The sequence below is a fragment of the Pagrus pagrus genome, assembly GCF_965226575.1.
Source record: "Pagrus pagrus genome assembly, chromosome: 16".
In the NCBI taxonomy this organism is placed as follows: domain Eukaryota; kingdom Metazoa; phylum Chordata; class Actinopteri; order Spariformes; family Sparidae; genus Pagrus; species Pagrus pagrus.
Window position 1 is genome coordinate 19,786,388 of NC_140200.1, and position 23,760 is coordinate 19,810,147.

Below are 23,760 nucleotides of genomic sequence, written 5' to 3' on the forward strand. Positions count from 1 at the left end.
GTGGCCAGTCCAGTTAAATCACTAATGAATCTCAGAGTCATAATAAGAGTGGAGCTTGAAAGTGGAGGCTGTGGAAATAACAAGAAATATAAGCTGGCGAGCTGCTGTCTACCTGTCACTCTTCCCCTCCTCTCAGTCTCCTCTTCATTACCTTTCATTCACCTTCCTTTGTCTTCCTGCGCAAAGCTCTTTATTCTCAGGAGAACATCTATTCATTTGGTGGTTGGGGTGAGTACACTGTGGTTAGTGAGCCGTCTGAATTAAGGCGGCTGGCTTTAATCCCTGTCTCACAGTGGAAACAGACGGTTTCTCTGTGATAGCGTAATCATGGAAAGAGCTCTCAGGATTACCAAATGAACAGAAGAGGTTCAGCAGATCAGCAGAATAAAGAGCAGGCAGGACCGTGCTAGTTGGTCTGGTCACAGAGAGACTTGTAGAGCCTGTGGGGACTTGCCTTTTGGTCCTGTTCGTCGCTGTGCGGGTGTTATTTTTGAGCCATGCATGATTGTGGGTCAGTTGATCCACCACTTTGGTCCAGACCGAAATGTTTCAACAGCTGTTGGATCGATTGCTGTGAATTTTTTTATAGATATTAATGGTTCCCTGAGGCATTGAATTTAGTGTATCCATGGTCCTGTAGCGCCACTATGAATCCCTTAACTTTTACTTTGGTTTATGACCAAATACCTGAAAAAATAAAGACATTTCCCTTTCCTGTGATGTCCCTTACGTCGCGTCTAAGTACGTGTAACTAAGGAGAGTTTATACCTGGTGATCTTTATCTTCTGCCCGAAGACATCAGCTCATCCTGTCAGTGAAGGATGTGGTTTGTGCTTCCTCACTGTCTCCTCAAATATCTCCTGGAGAGAAGATGGGGGGGCGATGCCAATTATTTTTCAGCCTTTCTGATCAGGATCTGGATCTGTGATTCGAGTTAAACAGACAGGTAACCAAACCATGTTGTGATACCATAATGAATAATAGATTCAGTGGCTGCCCTAAAGAACAGTAAGCCTACTGCATGCACCATGAGTCTTCAGATGCAGCTGCTGACTGATTCATGAATAAACATGTTCCACTTGATTGGCCCAGTGTAACTGAGAATCACAATCAATACCGTAGATGTGTTGTTTCCTGCTCAATTCTCTCCCCATTGATAAAAACCTGATCTGTGATCACCATCAGACCTGTGATCAAATACCATTTTCTTCAGTTTGTCTTTAACATTTAACATTTGTGGTTAAACAGTAACTAAGTTAAGTAAGTTCAGTAGATACTTATCACTAGCAAGTAATCGCAAGGTACTTTTACTTTGACATTCTACTTTAACTCCATTTGTTCACTGAACTCAGCTCTCACCAGAGACTCTGGCTCTCTCTCCTCTCTGTAACTTTACATTCTTGAAGTCATTTCCCTCCAGCTCTAGTTAGCAGTCAACATTTTGAGTAGAACATGGAGGTCACTCAGCAGATTGCTGTTGCAGTCAGGTTGATAAATTGGAGTAAAGTTAAATCCACTTTTCCATTCCAAAAGTTTAAAAGTAATCTCCGAGCTCTCCTCCTGCCTGTAAATAGCTTTAGACCAGAGCAGAATCTGATGGGACTCTGGGTGTTTATTCTTCCAGAAGGTCTGGCTCTGCAACCAGCGTCTTTTGGTTTGAAAGAGGCAGAAGTTACATATTATGCATTTAAAGTGATACATCGATGAATTTATCAATTAGGATTATTATCCAATAATATCATGATAATTCTGAAACGGGCCATTCTACATAATGTGTACTTTTAGACTCTAAAAGTACTCATTATGTAGAATGGCCCGAGTATTGCTTATATATTATAGTATTGCTATATACTTTTACTCAGATAAGATCTCTAGATAACTTTAAGACACGTGTTAATGCCATGGTAGAGATGAAGGCCTTATCACTGTGGCATGCACACAATTAAAAAAAAGAAAGATACTCAGCATACTCAAGTCCATATGCTCGAACACACACACCGTCAAAATGAGCATGTGTGTCTAATATCTTATGGCGCAGGCAGTAGAATCCAGCCAATTATCGCACATTTTATCAGGATATGTCTTACATCTCTGACAGTGCATGCACTCCTTCCTGCTTTTACCTCGCTCCGTCTGCCCTCATCTCTCCCTGCCCAGCAGATGCTATAGAACATCGCTTATTAGGAAACACTAGAGCTCTTTGAAGCCCAAGGCCTGTGTGTGTGTGTGTGTGTGTGTGTGTGTGTGTGTCTGTGTGTCTGTGTGAGTGTGTGTGAATGTGTGCGTATAAGAGACAGGAGAAAGAGAGAGAGGACATGCATGCATCGATGTCTGTAGCTGCGTGTTTTGTATTGAACGAGGACATGAATGATGACACGTGTCAAGTGTGCTGCATGATGAACGTGACTGTCTGGTGTGTGACTGTACTGCTGTGTTTGTGTGCATTTTTCTGTTTTTAAATGTGTGTGTGTGTGTGTGTGTGTGTGTGTGTGTGTGTGTGTGTGTGTGCGCGCGAGAGAGCGGGTGAGAGAGAGAGAGCCTGCCGTCTGTCTGGCTCTCAAAGTGACAAAAAAATGTGTTTTGCCTCGATACTTCATTTAACAGCTGCCATTTCAACTCCCACACAGCTATTACATTGGCAGGGCGCACGCACACCGCGCGCACACACACACACACACACACACACACACACACACACACACACAGAGCCATGCATAGAGCTGTTATCAGCAGTGTTTGAGAGTGATGGTCGCTCAATAGATGCAGTGTTGAGCTCTGATAAAGGACCATTTATTGTTCCCTTGTAGAGAATATTAAACCCTCAGAAGCACCTTTACCTTTGCTGGGGAGTTTTGTTTGAGTCGCTGCTTTCACTGGATTTTTGTGGCACTTAATAAAAGCCATGTCAACAACAGCAAGAGTACAAAAGGTGCCTTAAGGAAGCTCACAAAGATTTGGGAGTTTGTTTGAAAGTATTTACTTCTTTCAACAAATCATACTATAACATTCAAGATTGATTTCTTATCTTCTAGGCAGTGAATGGTTTAAATTCAGCCTTAAAGCTCTGCTTGCAGACTTGCAGCTTTAACTATAATGTAACTCTGTTGCAGCACAGTCTGTATCAAGCTCAGTTGGATGAATGATAAATGGCCCTTTTTTACACAGAGATTGCACGAAATTGCCACAAGAACCTTTTCTACGCTCCCTTCATTTTTTTACACTGAACTAAACAGCAGGATAATTACATAACATTTTTGGTTGCTCTTCTTCTTTGAGTTAGGTACTAGCTGTTGCTAGCTGTCAAAACATCACACCCCTGTCCCATCCTGTCGCCCTTCCAGCTCACTCTTTTTACATAGATATTGATTCTGTGCTGCTCAGAGTCAGAACCATCTTTGTATCTTACCCCCAGATTACCCGCGTCGTGTCCCAGTCATGACGCGACCGTTCTGTGGGCGTTCTGGACCACGCTCGTGGTTCCATACGCGGCAAGTCTACTTTTGAGGAACGTGGACGGCAGCCACGTCAAGCTGCACAGAGCAGATTGAGTCATGAGGAAGTCAGACAGCAGAACAACATAGTGCATCCAGTCAATTTTCAAAATAAATGGGGGTTTTTTCAGGATCTACAGCACAACAAAATCTGAAAAATTACATCTGTAGCCTACTCACCATCGGTAGGAGCATACAAACCAAGTAAAAATTACAAAATTAACACAATCTGAGCAAGTCAACAATATCAGGCACACATGAACCAGTTGGATATGAAGGAGGATGGAACAAAACCGTGTGAACGTGCGAGGTCACAGAGGAGCGCCCAGTGGAATCATGAAGTTACATACAGACAGGCAGAATAAAGACGCAACGGTCCTGCCTTGAACAGGTCGTGTAAAAGATGCAAATGAAGAAATGATCATTGCATCAATTTTTTGGCTGCTCAATACCACAATGTTAGAGACTTGCTGGTGATCATAGCGGAGCAATAAGAGCTAAAGACTCGGCTATTATTTATCAGCGACTGTTGGAGACCGAATCAGAGCTGGAAGGAGAAGGAATAATGGACTTGCATTAATCAGGTCACATGAAACATGACTAAACTGTTTGCTAACATGTCGGTCATCTTTATTTGATGAGGCCATAATATATCAAAGCTGTGTGATGTTCATCTCGACAAAAGAAACCCTGATTTATTTACGTAAAGTAATTAGCAATTAAGTCTACAGGCCTTATGATAAATTTAAGTTCTCCCCTTCTCTTTAGCCATTATTATTTTTTTCCCAAACACTTTGCTCATACATAGTCATTCTATCACACTGGATTACATTATTCCGATTATTCAAGTGTTATTCAAGTACTTTCTTTTGTTTTGCTTTTCGAAAAGTTTGCTGGTTTTGTCGCAGGATTAGTGAATCAAACTCAATAGCCGGCACCTGAACCTTACGTAAGTGTCTGTGTGTCTCTTTGTGTTGCAGGCAGGAGTGTAAGAAGCTGCGTGAGGAGCTGAAAGAGGAGCACGAGGAGGACAAGGCCTCGGCCCTGGCTCAGCTGGCACAAAGCAAGGAGCAGGAGATGAGCAACGCCAGGGAGAGCTGGCAGAGGAAAGTGGAGGACCTGCTGGAACAGGTACAACTAATGTCATCAGATCTGTATATGTGCAGTACAGTAAGTTGACCAGCCTCCTCTGTGGTCCTTTTAACTACATAGAGAGGAATAAAATGGCACCGTTATGAAGAGCTTTTGGTGTTTTATGGTTTTTTAAAGGAGCACAAGAAATAATGTTCAAATTAAAAGTCCAAACCAGGCACAGAGAGATAATCTTTAGTCCTGGATATGGAGGACTTTAATAGAGATACCCCCATTTACTTGTTAAAGATTGTTTTAATCTTTAACTCGGGCTGCGGATCTCTGTGAACACAAAGTACTAGACGCCTGCAGCTTCTAGGCGAATGGCTGTAATTATACCTGCAGTAAAAAAATCAATGGTCAGGGAGAGAGAGGATGAGGACGGCAATAAGAGCAACTGCCTCCCTTGAACACTCATGTTGCCCCTGTAAGACCTCCTGTCGATGCCAGACTGACGGATTTCTGCCTCGCGCTGGCGGACAAACCCGCTCACACATTCATTACTGGATGCAGCGGTGAATACACCAGAGCAGGCTGCTGTTGCTAATGACCGGCCGGTAATCTTAATGTAGCGTGACTAAGCTCTCCTGTGGTCATCATACTCCCAGACAAACTGTGTCGATGGCTTTATTTATGTTCATTTCTGCGCACATCAGCTGCCGGTCGTCGTCACGCCTGTGCCATCCATCAGCTCCCGTCCAGTGATTAACGCTTCACGCCTTGCAGTCAGCTGACCCGTATTATTTACTCCAATGTCAAATCAGAGCAGCGGTCAGACACACACTGACAGAAGATGGTGTTTGGAAATCAAATGATGGTACAGACTCTTTTCTAATGGTCTGTATTTTATCAGACTATCATATCAGTGACTTTTTGTTCTTACACAAGATGCTTCACAGTTTGTTAACAACTACAACTACTACTACAACTACAAATGTATGTATCAGCTTTGTAAATATAAGTGTGAGGCTGATGTTGTGCCGAAAACCATTTCAATCAGACTATGTTTTTTGAATTATATAATATTCATTGCCATGTGCACATCAGATGAGACATGAGAGTCGACCATCCATCATATCCTCGCTGCCTACACAACTCTCAAGTTGTTAGCTCTTTCAGATGACACACAGTTGTTTTAAGCATCAACGCTGTTCTCCCCACCTGCACATTTCACAGTTCAGAAACCCAGTTGTATCAGCAAGTAAACATGGTATTAATATGGTCAGAATACAGCATATATAACCATATGTTTATCCAAGCTCATGACACAATGTTGGACTCTTGGTCTTGGTCATATAATGCAAATTTGGGATGCAGCGATTGAGGCTGAGCTGCTTCTCTTTCAGGAGTCCAAGAGGTGAATAATTTATCAATATTTATTCCAACTTTGTTTCATAGTGTTAATGAATTAAACATTCAAGGTCCGTTCGAATGCTCAGTCTCTCTTGTGCTCAAAGTTCAGGTTTCTTCCTGTCACTTTACTCCGAGGGACTTCAGAAGTCGGTGAAGCAGACAAGGTTATCATCTCCCTGAGTGAGAGTAACTTTACATCCTGCACTGAAGTGCTATTCAGCTTCTCGATAAAACGTCCTGTATTTGAATGACCACAGTTAATACAGCACTGCCAAAGCAGTTTGTACAAGGCTGTACTTTTTTATCTCTACGCTTTCCCCAATAATCATTGTCTTAAGTTGTCTAGACAGACTAATTTGGTGAATCATGCTGCTTCCTCCCAACAATGAATTCTAGCGCTACATTCACTGCACTGCAGCATTAGCCACATTTTATTATGAAGCCTACTGCAAATAACTTATTTACAAACAGTAAGGAATTTTATTTGCTCGAGGCTTTAAATCTTAATATGGCAACATTTGTTTAAGCCTAATTGCCACCCCCTCTTTGCCCTTTCTTTGTTATTCTGCTGCATAAAGATGCTGCTCCCCAGAGACAGCCTAAACTTCCTCCTACTCCTCCTGCACCATCTACTTGCTTTTCATTTAATAAGTATATATATGCAAAAGTGCAAACGCAGCAGCTTCTTCAGCTGTCCCAGTTAGGGTCTCTCTCGCAGTCCATCACTTATTATTTTGTGTGTTCTCCTCTAGATCTCCCTGCTGAAGCAGAGTCTGGAGATGCAGCTGTCCCAGTCGCAGTCGTCGCTGCAGCAGCTGCAGCACCAGTTCAACCAGGAGAGGGAGCACCTGAGGATGCAGCTGGACGAGCTGCAGACGGAGCACCAGAGGCGGCAGCAGCGTCTGCAGGAGGTCCACTGCTGCTCCATGCAGGACATGGAGCACGCCAGGCAGAGGGACCTGAAGGTGGGTGGTGGAGAACACACACATATAAACAATACAATCTAAAGAGTTTTTAAAGTGTTTTTTTAATGAAGCATAGAAGATTTAATGTTGTGTAATTAGATTATCCCAAATGTTTTCACCAATGATCAAACCCAGAAGAAATCTCTATTTTTATTCAAGGTAACATTGTCTTTTATTCGGCTGCCCTTCACTATAACATCAGGGGAAACATCAGACAATGTTTTGGCGAGTGAGGAAGGAAGTCGGCATACGTAACTAAATAGAACATTAAACTTTAATAGTTTATCTTGTCTGTGAACATTTCTGCATTTATCCGCAACGGTGCTTAGTAAACAATGAAGACAACAACTCCCATAATCCAACGCTACTTGCTACTATGTGTTGAATGCAATTTCTTCAGTTGTTGTTTTTTTGTTCTTCCCTGCTTTTAGCTGGCACAGTGCTATGTTTCTTTGCATGTTACTGCCAGCAACTGTTAATCAGTGCAATAGCACGAGAGCATGTGATGCACCTGTACTCTAGTAGAGCACGAAATACAAACAAAACAGAAAGCCCCTTTTAAAAAACATGACCCCACTTGAGGAGAGCCATGAAGCCAGAGCACAGAGCGATGCTCACTGTTCATTCAAATCTTATAAATATTTAACACGTCCAAAGAAGGGATTGGGAAAATAAAAGATTTTATCGCAGATCTCTCAAAATTCTCATTATACGTACATTGTAGTGAATCTCCATTTTCAGGATAATCATGAATATTCGTGTTTAGCAGTCTAGCTCGCTGAGACACAGTCCTATAATTTCCCGACTTATTTTTAATTGCCACAAGTCATTCCAAAATTCTAAGCCCAACACCAATTTTCACTCTATGTTTAGTGGCACGTTTTGATTGTTGGGATACTATCGTGAATGGCATTAAGGATAATCGTGACATAAGAGTTTCATATCATCATGCCAGTTGTAAATTCCACCAAATTCAACACTGCACTTCATTGGGTCCTCAGCAACACACCTGCCAGGTGTTAAGTAGACTGGATAAACAGTTCTGTCAGGCAGACAGTTTCATAGTTAAAAATAGTATAATGGCTGTAGAAATGTGACAGCCTGCTTTTTCCGTGCACTGAATTGTCAAACTACAAAATAATGATTATCCCGTAATTAAATGCAAACAATGTTCCCATTTTAAAAGAACACAAGAACTCTGAGCTGCAGCATTTATGTCATCTCCTCTGCCAGTTAGAGAAGCTCCTCAGAGGAAGCCATCCATGACACTTTAATCCAATAGAGCCTTGTCAGAGTCAAGGTTAGACTGGCAGTGAGTCATCAGCATCGTTACTCACTCTCACTGACAGCAGACAGCGTCTATACCAAGCAGCTATACTGACAGCTCTGTGTTTCCTCCTCATAATGTCAAAATATGCATGCACAGACACAACATACACGCGCCTCAAGGTGCCAAGAAAATGTTCTTCAGCGCTAATCCTTCCATTTCACAGTCAAGGTCGATTTGGATCAGCCATACATCACAATTCCAAATCCTTTTCCCGACTTGGACGCTGTAATTGTATTAATGCTTTAGGCGGGATGGAGGTCAGGAAGTGGCGTCCTTATGATGTGTTTCTGGCAACTCCTTGAGTGCAAATGTGGAGGAAGAATATCACCTCTGAGTCACGCTGCACTTATGAAATCGGCAGTCTTCATTATTTTCCTGTAAACCGAACCGACTGCATCAACAAACACGCTCCTCCCTGTTATCTCCCTCTCCTCCTCCACTTGTTTCTCCTCTGATGCAAACATCCCTCAATAGAACCACGAAATTGACCACTTTTTGTGTCAGACACTCCGAGTATTCTCTCTCCTGTCACAGTCTTTGTTAATAAGCAGGAAAACAAAGTGTGAGAAGCTTTACGGAGGGCTTTTATGGTGGCGGGGTGTTTATATTTCTGTCAGCGGTGCCGGGAGAGAAAACTCAATTATCCAGAGTGGAGGCATTAGAGGGATGATTTGTGTATGTGTGCTTTATGTGTGTTTGGGTGGAAGGGAGGTACATTCTGATTGTCTGGCGTTATCAGTTCACACCTCGCAGACAGTGACATCCAGGGAGTAATAAAGTTTTTACAAATCCCCGCTACACAAACACATTCACATAACCTAATTTAGCTCTCCAACTTCCCGCTGCTGAAAAGATACAAATAGAAGCAACGAGTGTGCACGGAGCAATTTGCATCTTATTGATTCGCTTTATCATCTTTTGTTCTACTTGTCTTATTTCTGACTTTTGCTCTCATTTCTTTCTGCCTATAAGTTTTCAGAGGGAGAATATTGTTTTAGCAGAATAAAATGTTGGCATTTCTACAATACGTGTCTCATCACATTACATGTTTATGAGCTGGTGGAGGGGATGGTGGTGGGATGACAAGGCAGAGACCACTGTTCAAGACTATGTTTCACCATTTGTAAGTGTGAAACCACTGGATATTTTAGTTGGACTGCAACAGTGGGGCCAGCCATAATAACATATTTGTTTGTGAGTAAGTGACAAAGTTACAGCACTGGTCCAGGCAGTCAAATCTTAGCATTTACCCATTGCCTTTATGTTATAACGTCACCAGGGGGCATTTCTTTTCTCCAACCTGTTTTCTCTTAGGTCCTCAGAGAGTGTTTACTGGGGCTTCACCAAATTGCTTGCACCTCATTCCTAAGTTATCGCCCTGCTGACATAGGAATATTCCGCAGCATTTAATATCCAGGGATTTAAATTGTAGACTCTACTGACTACCCCACTGACAAAATGGAACATTTTTGCATCTTGACCAGACACAGTCCAGCCATATACTAGGTTTTGACCGAGTCTTGTTCAATAAATGTTGGGATGGTTTTCAGCTGTGTTCCTGGCAAAAACAACAGGTATTTTTAGACCAAAAGATGATCTTTTCCTAATCTTAACCAAGTGTTTTCATGCCTAAATCTAACCAGACTATAAGCACAGCTTTGTTAAAACATAAAATTGAAAATTCAGCCTCAAGAAACGTACAATTGCAACACGAAGAAATGTAAAGTTTCAACATATCCATGGTTTGCAGAAACGTACATTGCCAGCATTAATTCTTGCAATCGGGTTGGAAAAGTCTCTTAACACAAATTAGAATACAAAATATATAAAATGTCAAGTAAAAGCAAGAATATACTCATATAAATATAAGTGTACAGTATGTGAAGGCAAAGTAACTAGTACCTTTGTCTTTTAGTCAGGAAGCTTCAGGGATGAAGGGCTTGCAATGTTGGTCCATCCACCACTTTGTCTCGATTAAAACAATCTGATGGATCACCATTGGATCTGGTACAAACTTAAGTTCTTTGGAGGATGAATCCTAATGACTTTGGTTATCTACAGATGTCTTAGTTCAGTTCATTGTTTATTGTCCCACATGGAAAATTTGGCTTGAAACACGGAAAAAATAAACATATTGAAACAGTCGATCAGTCTCATCTATCAGTAAAAGTAAACAAAAAGGCATCAGTTAGAAAGAGTAGCTCTTACTAGTAGTAAACACAAGTGTTAACACTAAGGAAAAACTAGGTACAAATTAAACAGGAGACCAATATAAAGTAATAAAAGAAAACAATAAGAGAATGATGGTCTTGCTGATAACTACAGGTGATACAAGCACATTGCTAGAGTACAAGTCAAGTTATTTGACTGCACATATTAAAATAAATGTTTGAATCAATGGTAGGTGACCGTGGGAATTCTGTACTTCCTAAAGGAACCATCTCAGAGTGTTATTTAAAATATGATATATATAGCAGAGGCATTAATGGTTGCTTGGTGGCTGCCTAATGGCTTTTGCCAGACTTTTATTAAAGTTGTATGAGAGTGTTAAGTGCTCTAGACCAATAATCCTACTGGTTATCATTATTAAATCTGACTTTCAGGTTACCGTACCATGCTATGAGACTTAAACGACACCACCAGCAGGTCAAAGTTTTCACTATCCTGTCAAATATCTTGACCTGTGCTCAATGGATTGGACCTCAGGCTGTTACAGACATTCATGGTTTGCAGATGATGCATCCCAATGACATTTGTGATCCTCAGCTTGTGCAATCATTGTTTTTTCAATTACTTTATTTTGTGACCAAATGCCTGGAATACTGCTAACTTGCTAATCGTAGCAATCCTAAACTAAGAAATCAAACATGGTGAACATATTACCTAATAGAAATCAGCATATTAGCATTTAGCTCCCCTGCGTAAGAGCAGACCCTAATAGCTCCTAGCATGACTGTAGACTCTTAGTTTTGTTAAATCTTTAATTAAACCAAAGTATTAATGGTCTACTTCTATAAATCACCCACTATAGTGATATTATTGGAATATTGGGTGCTACATGTCAAGTCCCAGGATAGCTAACTTCTCTTTCTTCCTCTGATCTGAATTTTGAAGCCCACATGAAAAAATACCACGGAAATAACTTCTCTGGAATCTTTCCAGCATGCAGCCATCTCTCACGGTCTAACACTGTAAAGGTTATAGATGTGTTTATCTCTAAAAGGCTCCACTAGTGTGATGCGCTCTGTTCTGGTCTGCCCAAGAAAGCTTTGATTAAACTGAAGATCATCATTCTGCAGAAGCAGAGAACATGTAGGAACTGTTTCAAAGTGTTAGCTTCAGGTTAGATTAGACATTAAGATTCTGCTCTTTGGTTTTAAATCACACAACAGTCGAGCACCTGAATACAGATCAGACACTCTTTTAAACTACATCCCTTTTTCTGTAGACACATCAGTTCCTGCAGCAGGTATTTGTGTTGTCCTCAGGGTCAGGATTAAGACCGGCTGGATCAGCCTGCCAGACGACCTGAAGGCCACAGTCTCACTTCATGTCTCTGTGTATTTATCCCTCCTGTCTCTCTTGCTCTTGTTCATCACTATCACCTTTTTTTACTTAGTTAAATGGATTCAGCCACCAGCAAAGTAAGAAATATTGACCTTCCAGTAATGGAGTGGAGATTGAACAACCAGGCCTCCACACACGAACAGCACAGAGAAGAGGAGGAGGTGACTGTACACAAAAATACAGTCAATTAGTAATTATACGAGTCACTGCCATTCAGAGTAATTAATGTTCTCCCTTTAATTAAAGAAATAAAAGGTGTGGTTTTTACTGACCCACAGCACAAAAAGGCCAATGATCAATACCAATAAATAAGAGAAGAGAGAGGCTTTTAAAACTCACTTTTTCACACTGTGACAAAACGTCCCACTGGAGTTTCAACACGCGTCTACTTGTGTTTTTACCAGTTCAGTGAACTGAAAAGTAAAGACCCCTAGCGTTTACAGTTCAGAGTTCATGCTTACTTTAAAGTCACAGTGAAAGTGTCCTTAGCTTCTGTTATGTAGCATGTTTTAAGTGATAAGGATAAATGTAAATGGGATATCGTTAAAGGATGGATTTTTTTTGTTCTGCTGGTTACTACAAACTACGATCTAACAGCCAAGTGTGATTTAATATGATGGGTGTTGAGTTGGTTGTTTGGTTGGTTGGTTGGTGAGTTGGTTGGTTAGTCTTGGGCTGGCTGGTTGGTGGGTTGGTTGGTTGTTGGATTGTTTGGTTGGTGAGTTGGTTGTTGGATTGGTTGGTTGGTTGGTGAGTTGGTTGGTTGGTTGGTTGGTTGGTTGGTTGGTTGGTTGTTGGATTTGTTGGTTGGTGAGTTGGTTGGTGGATTGGTTGGTTGTTGGATTGTTTGGTTGGTGAGTTGGTTGGTGGGTTGGTTGGTGGGTTGGTTGGTTGTTGGATTGGTTGGTTGGTGGGTTGGTTGTTGGATTGGTTGGTTGGTTGGTGGGTTGGTTGGTTGGTTGGTTGGTTGGTTGGTTGGTGGATTGGTTGGATGCTGAGTTGGTTGGTTGGTTGGTGGGTTTGTGGGTTTGTGGGTTTGTGGGTTTGTGGGTTGGTCGGTCAGTTGGCTGGAGCATCTTGAGCAGAAGAACACCTATGCGAGACTCCTCTTTGTCGACTTTAGCTCGGCCTTTAATACAATCCGGCCTCTCAAGCTCCAAGCTAAATTACACCATCTTGGACTAAACATCTCACTGTGCAACTGGATTGTGGACTTTCTCACAAACCGAACACAGAGTGTGAGAGTGGACAAGTACGCTTCCTCCACCCTTTCAATCAACACCGGGGCCCCCCAAGGGTGTGTGCTCAGTCCTCTGCTCTACACCCTGTACACACATGACTGCTCTGCTTCTTCTCCCTCCAATCTCATTGTTAAATTCGCCGACGACACCACAGTGCTCGGACTCATCAACAACAATAATGAGACGGATTACAGGACTGAAGTGCAACAAATAACAGCATGGTGTGTGGGTAATAATCTCATACTGAACATCAAGAAGACCAAGGAGATTATTGTGGACCCCCGCAAAAAGAGACAAAACAGCCACCTTCCACTCTCTATCGGCAGCGAGGCGGTGGAGAGGGTGGCGCACTTCAAATTCCTGGGAGTGACCATCACTGAGGACCTGTCCTGGGGCATCAACACCGCCTCAGCAGTAGGAAAGGCCCAGCAACGGCTCTACTACCTGAGGCAACTGAAGAATGCCGGGATCCAGAAACAGCTGATGGTGAACTTCTACAACTGTGCCATCAGCAGTGTTCTGACATACGGTTTCCTTGTGTGGTTCTCCAGCTGCACTAAGGCCGAACAGCAGGCACTCCAGCGGGTGGTAAAAACAGCGGGGAAAATCATGGGGACCTTTCTACCAGAGATCAGTACCATCTACACCTCCCGCTGTCTGAAGAGAGTGCGTAACATCCTGCATGACCAACACCACCCAGCCCATCACCTGTTCCACCTGCTGCCCTCAGGGAGAAGGTACAGGGCCTTATCTGCCAGAACCACCAGAATGGCCCACAGCCTGTACCCTCAGGCAGTGAGGCTGCTGAACAGTGCCCATGTGAGGGGGGGAGAGAGAGGAGGGGGTCCTCTCTCTCCCCCCCTCACATGGACAGTAACCACACTCCATCTTACAATAACTGTGAACTGGTCTCTGCATTGCTGCAGCACACACCATACTACCTCTGACAATGTACTCTGGCGCCCCTTGTGTTTTTGTCCTTCTTTCGTGTACATGACATGCCCGTGGGATTCTGCACCATTGCACATCTTGCACTTTTTGCACTATGCACTTTTTCACTATGTAAGGTTGTATGCTCCAACGGAATTTCGTTGTTATTTATGGCAATGACAAATAAAGGATTGATTTGATTGATTTGATTGGTGGGTTGGGTGGTCGGTTGGCTGGTGGGTTGGTTGGTCGGTTGACTGGTGGGTTGGTGAGTTGGTTGGTTGTTTTTGCGTATGCTGGTCTTTTGGTTTGTCAGCAGCATTACAAAAGAACTAAATGGATTTCCACAAAACTGAGGCTTGATGGAGGATGGGTCTCTGCCCAGAATAGACCCCATTACCTTTTGGTTTATATCCAGATAAAAGGACAGATCCAGGAATTTTTTCTCACTTTCTTTAACAGTGTGAGATAGGGCGTTTTTCAACATTTTCGTTCATTTCTCAGGGAATAATGCATGGATCTTGATGAAAAAAATCAGGTGTTTTTAAGTGGCTGGTATCTGTGAGTGAATACAATGTAATGCTTATCCTAGATCTGGTGAGTTTAAACTATGGTTAAATTCATAGGGATACAGGGCTATCAAGTTGGATATTGGATTAGGCTTGATTGATTAAAAGGGACTGTTGGGCCTTGGCGGAGGTATGCACTCTACTGAGTGCCATTCTAGTTTTTAATGTGTCTTTAAACATGTATAAGCATCAGAAAATCATCCTATTAGTCATGATATCTTGGTGTCATAATTCCAATTCCAGTGTTACAGAGCAGTAATACTGACGACAAAACTGAAATGTACAACTCAGAGACAGGCAGGCAAGACAAGTTTAAAACAGAATACACAATAGATGATTTTTGTATGTATTGGTAGCTGATTTTAAGGGTTTGGGAGCAAGTGCTCATGTGAATGAGGAGATCAGGTGGTGCTGAGTGGCAGGACACACTGGGGACGACTGCAGAAATGACAGGATGCTGGTGACTGTCAGACTGTTAATGGATAAGAGCTGCTTCTTGAGATGAGAGAGGAGAGGCTTGTTGTATACTTGCTGTTTTTATTTTTAGTAGATACACAACTAAATAAAGCGTGAACAACACTATTATCCCACTGCTCACGAAGATCTTGTCATTAACGAACTGTAACGCTGTTGTTTTGCATTCGGGGGTTTTAAAGCGTTTCCATAAAAACAGCATGGTGCCCCGTCAGACGCTAAGAATCAGAGACGGATGTCCGCCGACTCGAAATGAGCGAGGTTCATTTAAATATTCAGGGCTCTCTGCGTTCTATGAATCATTTCCCAGAGGCATTATATATTGCTGAATTGAAATGCCACAGATGTTGCTGTCAACCTCCTATGAATATCATTTTAGATGTTCCTTGTTGATGGGCTCTAGTTATAATTTCCAAAATGGCATCTTAATAATTTACTGAAAAGGAAAAATGGTTTGAAGTCAGTGAGAGCGGTAGTTTTCTTTATCCACTGTGGTGAGTTGTTAGCGCTTTATGTAATAATGAAAATGGGATCTCAACTCTGTTTTCTCCTTTAATATTAAACATTAAATATGTTTAAATATTAAACAAGCACCTATAACCTGTTAGCCTACATCCAATTGAATTGTATATGAATAATTTATCTGGATATGGTATTAGAAAGAGAAGGTAACTAAAGGTGGTTCAACATTAGTAAATATATATTTGAGGAAGTGACAGGGAAATAATCAGGCACATCCTGTAAACTGACTAAAAAATAAGTGTATTCATAACTATCATAACTTGATATTCACTCCAGCAGCTGCATCCATCAGTATCCACAAAATCTGACATTATTATTATGATCAACTGCAAAAACTGTCACCATATTTCTTGTAAAAAAAAACCAGCTTAAACAGAAGCTTTTGATGGTCAAATGAAATGTTGCTCTCACATTCGCTGCCAAAAAGGCAGATTGATGATCTTAATAGACACAACAAATGTCTATTGAATGGCGGATCAAGTTGAAAGCAGCACCGGTTGTGAATTTCTAAAAACCTAAAACCATATTTCCATTAGACTCACGGCTACAAACACAAACCCTCAATATGTGGATCCTCGCACATTAACAACAGCTTTTTTCTGCCAGAGTAAACATTCTAACTGCCAGCAGCATAATGTTAGTTGGTCTATACTCAGTGTGTGTGTGTGTGTGTGTGTGTGTGTGTGAGTGTGTGAGTGTGTGTGAGTGTGTGTGTGTGTGTGTGTGTGTGTGTGTGTGTGTGTGTGCATGTGTGTGAGTGTGTGTGTGTTGTGGCAGCCCTCCAGTCAGCAGTGCTAATACCTGATGCTAATACTGTGTAAATAAGTGCTTGTCAGTGTCAGTTTTCTTTGCTAATAATCTAATATGTTGTTAAATTCTAATGAACCAACAACTGATGAATCAAATGAACCAAACACATATTAATTAATCACCTAATTGAGAGAATATGTATACAGTTAAATAAAAAATAGTAGATTTGTTTCCCCCTCCAATAGAGTTGTTAATAACAATCTGAACACACAGAAACATGAAAACGTAGGGGTTTTATCTTCAATCAAGTCCGTCTGAACTCTATTAAAAAAAGTTTAGTAGATAATGGTTGTAAGTTGGCAGAGAGCTTAGCTGATGAGCAGGTGTCCATAACATTAACATGTATCACTGGTGATCTGATCACAAAATGGAAGGATTTTATTATGGAGTCTGGGGAATTTCTCTCCTTCTTCATCTCCTCGCTGTAGTGTTTTGGTGCTCAAGTTTGCCGCCTGCTGTAGTGCAAACTGAAATTGTTGGAAATTGGTGTTAATAACTACTAAATATAAATTAACAGAAAAACATGAATGTCACGCACCATTTACTATGACGTCGTTATATAGACTCAGCACTCCCAACTCTGACTGACTTCCTGTGTCCCTGACTAACTAGTATTATAGAGGAAAAAATATAATTTAATCAGAAAAGTTAAGTATCATTCAAGGCAATTCTAACCAGGAATCCATCTGTATTTTCAGCAAATCTTTTAAATATGATTGTGAATGTATTGAATTCTCTGTGTTAAATGCAGTTTGACATAAGAGGTGACCTTCCCTCGATTTTTCTCAAAAGCTGTACAGTAGAAATGTAGTGAACTGTCAATATTACAATGCATTTCGACAGAACAGAACACCTTTTTAATTTTCAAAAACTCTACAGAAGTGTGATTTCTGATTAATTTGGTGCACAGGAAACTATTGAAACTGTCTGCAAACCTTTTGAAGAATGACTTTCATGAGACTTCAGATAAGAGGGACTATTGTCTGTGTTTTACAATACATTTTGACACTGGAGGTGTGACTGTACAGCAGAAATAGTCACATTTTTATTCTCTTTTCTGCTGATGTTTCAATGCAGTTTAAGTCAGTGGGTGATGATTGGCCATTTTCTCATTCAGACAGTATAGAGGATTTAAAACGTTACTAAAGTACTTCCCTATCTCTCCCTGCCTCACTTTTCCATTTTCATTTTTATATCTCCATCCCCTCTTACTCCTCTCTCCCACGCCATCATCTCCTCCTACATCTTTAACTTTTCATCATCAAATTATCCTCCCCTTCTCTCTCCTCACTCGTTTTCTCTACCCTACTTTTCCTGGATTCCCCCTTTCCCTCTGGCCCTCCCACTCTGTTTTCCTCTATCTCCCTGTTTTACTGCCCTACCCTGTTCCCACTGCATCCCACCACCACCACCATCCCTCTTCCTCCCCCTCTGATCTCCCCATCAGGACTTGGAGGAGCGTCTCCGCCATCATCACCATGCAGAGCTGCAGTCTCTCAGAGAGGCTCACCGCCAGAGCATCGAGACGCTCAAACAGCAGTCGGAACAAGAGCTGCAGACACTGCGCTTTGAACTGGAGGACGAGGGCAAAGCCATGCTGGGTAAGGTCTTAGAGTGTCTGTGTGTGGGGGGACATGACTTATAAAGACTCACCCTCCCATGACCCTTTGGCACATTTTATTTTCAACAACATTATCCTGGGCTGCACAGATTTGAGGGTTTCGGTCACAGTGTGCACTAATTTTACTGTGGAAACCAGGGGCAATCGGAGTCATAAAACCTCTCATGCCTCTCATGTCCTTTCATGTAGTAAATAGTGATATAAGCCTGTCACTTTGATGTAGGAGTACTCATTTTTTCTGTCCAGAAGTAGTTGGAATTCAAGAAAGTTCAGTTCGAATTAGGGGTATCATAATTTTGATTCTAAATCACCACCCATTCGCTGTGCTAACCTTCACATTCACACATATTCGCACGTTCACCAGGATAAAGTCAAATCCTTGCTTTAAAATGCCCCTTTCTTTTCAAAGAAGAGGTGGAACAGAAGTCAAGGAAAAAAAAAAACAATGATCGGTCGATCAAAATTTGTGTAAATGGATCAGTTGAAACGGAGTGTTCAAACAGCTGCTAAATGTTGGCAGACAGGCTGGTCCAGCGATGCGGCCACAAACTGACACTGCAACTGTATGTTCTGCACTTAATGCAGAATTTACAAGAAGGAACCAGTGATTTGGAGTTTGTCCTAGCCGTTTAACAAAGTTTCTCCTCCATTAACAACTCTCAAAACTGTACCATTTGTAAAGGGAGTCTGCTGAAACTGACAGTGTGTTCACAAACATCTACTGCTACTGCCTAAAGAATGCGGTCACATGTGACACAAATCCAAATGAGAGTCTAATAGCGAAGCCACCAGTGCTGAAAAAAGAAATTAATAAATAAAATTTAATCGAATCATGTCAATCAAGTCGAATCAAATCATGGATTTGGAGAATCGTGACATGTTTAGTTCAAATAATACAAAACATTTACAACAAGAGGCAGAATAATCAAAAATGCCCCGTCATGGTCACAAAACAAGTCAATTATCATAATTCTGGGTTCTTAGTAACAACTAGCTAGTTTCAAAATATTTATTTTCATTAAGCCTTTTAAGACTTTAATAATAGACTATGTAAATTGGTTGCTAGCAAGTCATTGTAGCACCACAAGTAGCTGTAGCATTACTATTAAAAAACAGAGTTTCAGAGGTAATTATATGTGAAACTCTGTTAATCTTTTGTGAGATGTTTACAGGGCTTCAGAGACAAAGATAAACTACCATCCCTCCATCATAGATTACACTGTTACTGCTTTCTTCCTTTCTTAAGTCCATTTGAGAAAAGACTAAAGAGGTGCAGTCTGTGTTTTTATACACAGTGTAATCTAATGTGACGTTGGAACAACAGTCTGAGTACAATGAGAACATCAGTAGAAATAACGATAGATCAACACAACTTCAAAGTGCAGTAGAATCTCAGTCCCTCTCCTGCTTTTGTGCGAACACACCAGTACTCTGCTGTGAAAAATGGTCTTCCATTAACCTTCATGTCATGGTCCTGACACTGGAGAGCTGCTTCCATCTATTTCTCACTTCCCACATCCTGACAACCTTTTATTACCCTTTTTTCTCTCCCTCTCTCACTTCCCTTCATCTCCTCCTCGTCTATGAATGTGTCTTTTTATACATATGTGGGCTCAGGTGAGATTTAGTTTCAGCTTTCAATGCTGTATTTCTTTCTTCTGACATTTTGAATTGGTTTTATATACAAATATAAAGCTAACAGCAGTGTGTTCCCTCTCAATTCTCCTCCAAACCATTACCGTTTGCAATGAAAGGTGTTCATTGGAGTGAGGATTAAAGGCCACTTTGGTAAAGGTAGCAGAAGCACTCAGCTTTATGTGCAAAATAAAAAAAGACTTCATTTATTTATGTTATATTAAAAAAGCCTGTGCATCTAATGAGCACTTTTTCACAAGCAGACTAATGGCTGGAGGTTTTCAAAAAGCCTTAAAATCGCTGAATGTGAAATGTGCAAATGCTCTTTGTTTCCTCGCGTACAGTATGGTATGTTCTGTTCCAATGAAATGTGACCTCTCGTGTCCTTTTCAGCCTCTCTGCGATCAGAGTTGAACCACATCCACGCGTCAGCCATCGAACACCTGAGACAAACCCACCAACAGGAGTTACAAGCTGCCAAGGTGGAGCTGGAGAAAACACTGGAGAACAACCGGACACAGGTAGGACATGTCAGAACTGTCTGAATCAAAACTTTGGAGCTGTCCACACAAAAACACACGTCTATAGAGTTGATTATAATACCCGGAGCTTTATATTGTGACCATCTGTGCTCTCATCACCACCTTAATGATCACCTGACCTCTGCACGGAAACAAAGCTACTGTGATGAATGAGTCTCTAGTGAAGTATGACTCCTTTCAAACGCAAACCAGCATGTTCTCTTTCTTTCGCAGCCCGAGTGAAGATTGTGTGATTAGAATAAATGAAATAATAAATCCACGATGCTGAGACGCCTCTGAAAAGGCTTTCAGGAGTTTCACACTATTAACACATTCATCCACAGTCTCCATGGAAGCTTTTCTCGTGAGAAACACAGACAGAGACTGAATACATGCTCATAATTGACTGATAAGAAATTTAGCAAGCTGTTTGTAATTCATAAGATTATGGCTTAATACTAGAGGTCCGTCTGGGGCGGCACTCATTGAGCAGATACTGATATTATCAGGAATACAACAACACAACTACTACTGGTGAAACTGTTAACATGATCTGATGTTATGTCAAAAGCTGCTAAAAATAACCAATCGTCTTGTTTTGTAAATCCATTATTGATCAATTATTGAACTAATCAGGTAGCGAAACATTTTGATTTCCTCTAACTGCTTCAAAATAAAAGCCAATGCACGTTTCGCCAGTTGGATGCTCTTAATGTGACATCACAGCCATTTTTTTAGTATCGAATAACTGATTAAAAACAAACTTATCTGAAGAACTCAAACTTGAAAATTCATCAATGTGATAAAACTACATGTGTTCTTTGAGTTTTTAGTTTAGCCAATGTCCCATCCTCTAAAATGGGGGGGGGCGAGGCTTATGACTTATACTGTAACCAGCCACCGGGGGACGATCACGATGTTTTGGCTTCACTTCTGGGGAACTGTCATGTCGTCCATCTTTATATACAGTCGATGTGGTTGGATCCAAGCCCGCAGGAAGAGCGCAAGGCTCTGAATCCAGTTTTCGTAGTGGCCAAACCGTGTAACTACATCATCACATGATGCACTGCAGCCCAAAAAGACTTTTCCCTCCGTTTTACAGAAAGGTCTGTAAAACGGAGGGTAAATTTTTTTGAGCGTCACAACCCCTGCAAAATGACTCATTTCACCCTAATAATTTGAGCGATTCGGTCCCATTACATTTGGAGAGTCTAAAAGAGCTGCACCATTACATTACTCTTTCCCCATTGAAGTCAGCCGGCTCGGTCGACGGAAGTCTCTAGTGGACTGTTAGACAAAACAAGCTTGTGAAAATTGTACGGCAGGAAGGCAGTTTCCACTATTTTTGGCTTTTTTATAAATATTTGTTGGCCTTTCAGGACCTTATTGGACAAGATAGCTTAATTAAATGTGACAGGACATGGGATGATAGAGAGAGGAGTAATGACATGCATCAGCTTCGAACCCTGGGCCACTGCGGTGAGGGCGCAGCCTCTGTACATAGGGTGTATACTCAACCCAGTTATCTCGGCGCCCAATTTTTGTCATTTTAAAGACAAAACAAACAATATATGAATCAAAGAAAAACATCAAGGATTAAATTGACTTAAAAAAATTTTTTAGATGTCTACCTGTGTCAGCGGTCAAACAGAAATTAGTTGTGGATGAAGTCTGTGTGAGATGCAGCCAGAGAGCTTCATCTAACACCTGCTGCTAGCTCACACACACACACACACACACACACACACACACACACACGCCCGGCAGGCTACCCTCTTACCATCTCTTGTAACTAATTACCCTAAACACCACAGGCTCATCTCTCCTCACCTTGCTCTACAGATGTTCTAGCAGAGAAGCCCAGCTGGCTGTCTTTAATGGCCCCCACACACGCCACCGTCAGTCCCTCTCATCTGTAGTTGCCAAGGTGATAAGGAGTCAATAAAGGCTAATAGTACAGTGTTGCAGTCTGAGCTGCCTGTCAGTCACGAGGCTGCAGGAAAGACAGAGAAAACTGATTTTCAGTCGCTCCTGCAGCACACAAGCTTCTCCAAAGAAGATTCACGTTCAGTCACAGGCCTTCGTTCAGTCAGATTCTATACCAGACACACGTGCGAGAAGATTTTAGTTGTTCATTTAGTTAATACGTTATCCTGTGTATGGAGAGCTGCAAGTATGGGAAAGGAAATCTGTGATAAATATAATGTAAATTCTGTAACTGATCTGAAATAACTGAAAGATGCAATAAGCTGACTGTTGATTTTTTTCAACCAAATTAGTTTTCATATCGAGCTCTGGCGTCTGTAAAACTTTTTTCTCCACTGTAGATGCATCTCAAATCCTATCACACACATCACAGATCAACCAATTTAGAAGTTTCAGCTCAAACTCTGCTAGTTTTGGTGAAATACTCCTGAATAAATGTCAGTATTTCTCCTTGTTTTTCACTTTATTTTATAGCATACAGCAGAGAATCAGACATAAAATGTGAGGGCAGACAGATGTTCAACCCCATTCCCAAGTTTTACCCCCACCACTCAAAATCCCCATTTGCCATTTATCCGATGGAGATATTGAACAGTAGGGTTAGACAGGATAGGTCACTCTTCGACTGGCCAGATTTGACAGTGACTTTATCCTCTCTGTCCTTTTACCATCTGCTATTATATCACTTTATGCTTTAAAATAATCCACCAGATTTATCGGCACAAGCTCCAACCCAGCAAGTCAATTCATTGTATGGTAAAAAGGTTAAACTCATAAAATACAGTTTAAGAAAGTCATAACGGCTCGTTTTCACTCGAGAACCTCTTGTTTTCAAGTACCCCCTTGCCCCTCAGAACACAGTAAAAAACTCCCCCAGTGAAATGTTGACAACCCTTCGAGACCCTCATGCGTCATCGGTAGTCATCCATAACGTTAATGTAAGCAACCAGACCTTTCCGCTGCATTGATTTCTCTTGCATTACTGTGGCTATCCTGTCATTGTCAGAATGCCTTTTGCCATTTATGTGTCAAGTCGTATAATACAGAAGAACACTGCTTTATTACCTTGCCACTAGCTGTGTTTAATAGGCTAACATTAGCAACCCATGCTCCCAACCTGCTAGTCTAGGTTGCGGATGTCTCGGTAGCTAACTACGGTAGTTAACTAGTTAATGTTACATTGTGAAAGCTGATTTGTTCACGTCAGTCCCACTGTTTCAGACATATTTCAATGTTGCATTCCGGCCATCTGATGATATATGATGCCTGAAGTTTAGTAGTGAAGTCGCAGCACTTTGTACCACTCCTGAAATATCGGTGCAGTCACTATGCCTCAAACATTAACTTAAAGTAAATGTTCCATCTAATTCTATTACATAAGTTTAATGTAAAACTAGATTTGAGATTCACTACAGGAGACAGAATAACCTATTTGAAATGCATAACTTTTATGTATAAAACTTGAATAATAAGCACTTGAAAGACACATTATGTATATCTCGAAGTTCCCCTTAACTTTATAATTGAATAAACCCATAGGGTTGATGTAAAAGTCCTCAATAATTTAATTTAACCAGACTACTTTATTTAACTTATTCACATCGACTCAACACT

General features: G+C 41.2%; 1 protein-coding gene across 2 annotated transcripts in view; it reads left to right on the forward strand.

Annotated features, from left to right (window-relative positions):
- The window catches only part of fam184ab (family with sequence similarity 184 member Ab), a 156,831-nt gene that overhangs the window by 102,592 nt on the left and 30,479 nt on the right, over positions 1-23,760 (forward strand). For both annotated transcript variants that reach the window (XM_084377391.1, XM_084377392.1), the window contains exons 13-16: positions 4,472-4,622; positions 6,728-6,940; positions 17,831-17,984; positions 20,033-20,160. In XM_084377391.1, the coding sequence (XP_084233517.1) occupies positions 4,472-4,622; positions 6,728-6,940; positions 17,831-17,984; positions 20,033-20,160 (646 nt within the window). The remainder of the gene's footprint in view (positions 1-4,471; positions 4,623-6,727; positions 6,941-17,830; positions 17,985-20,032; positions 20,161-23,760) is intronic.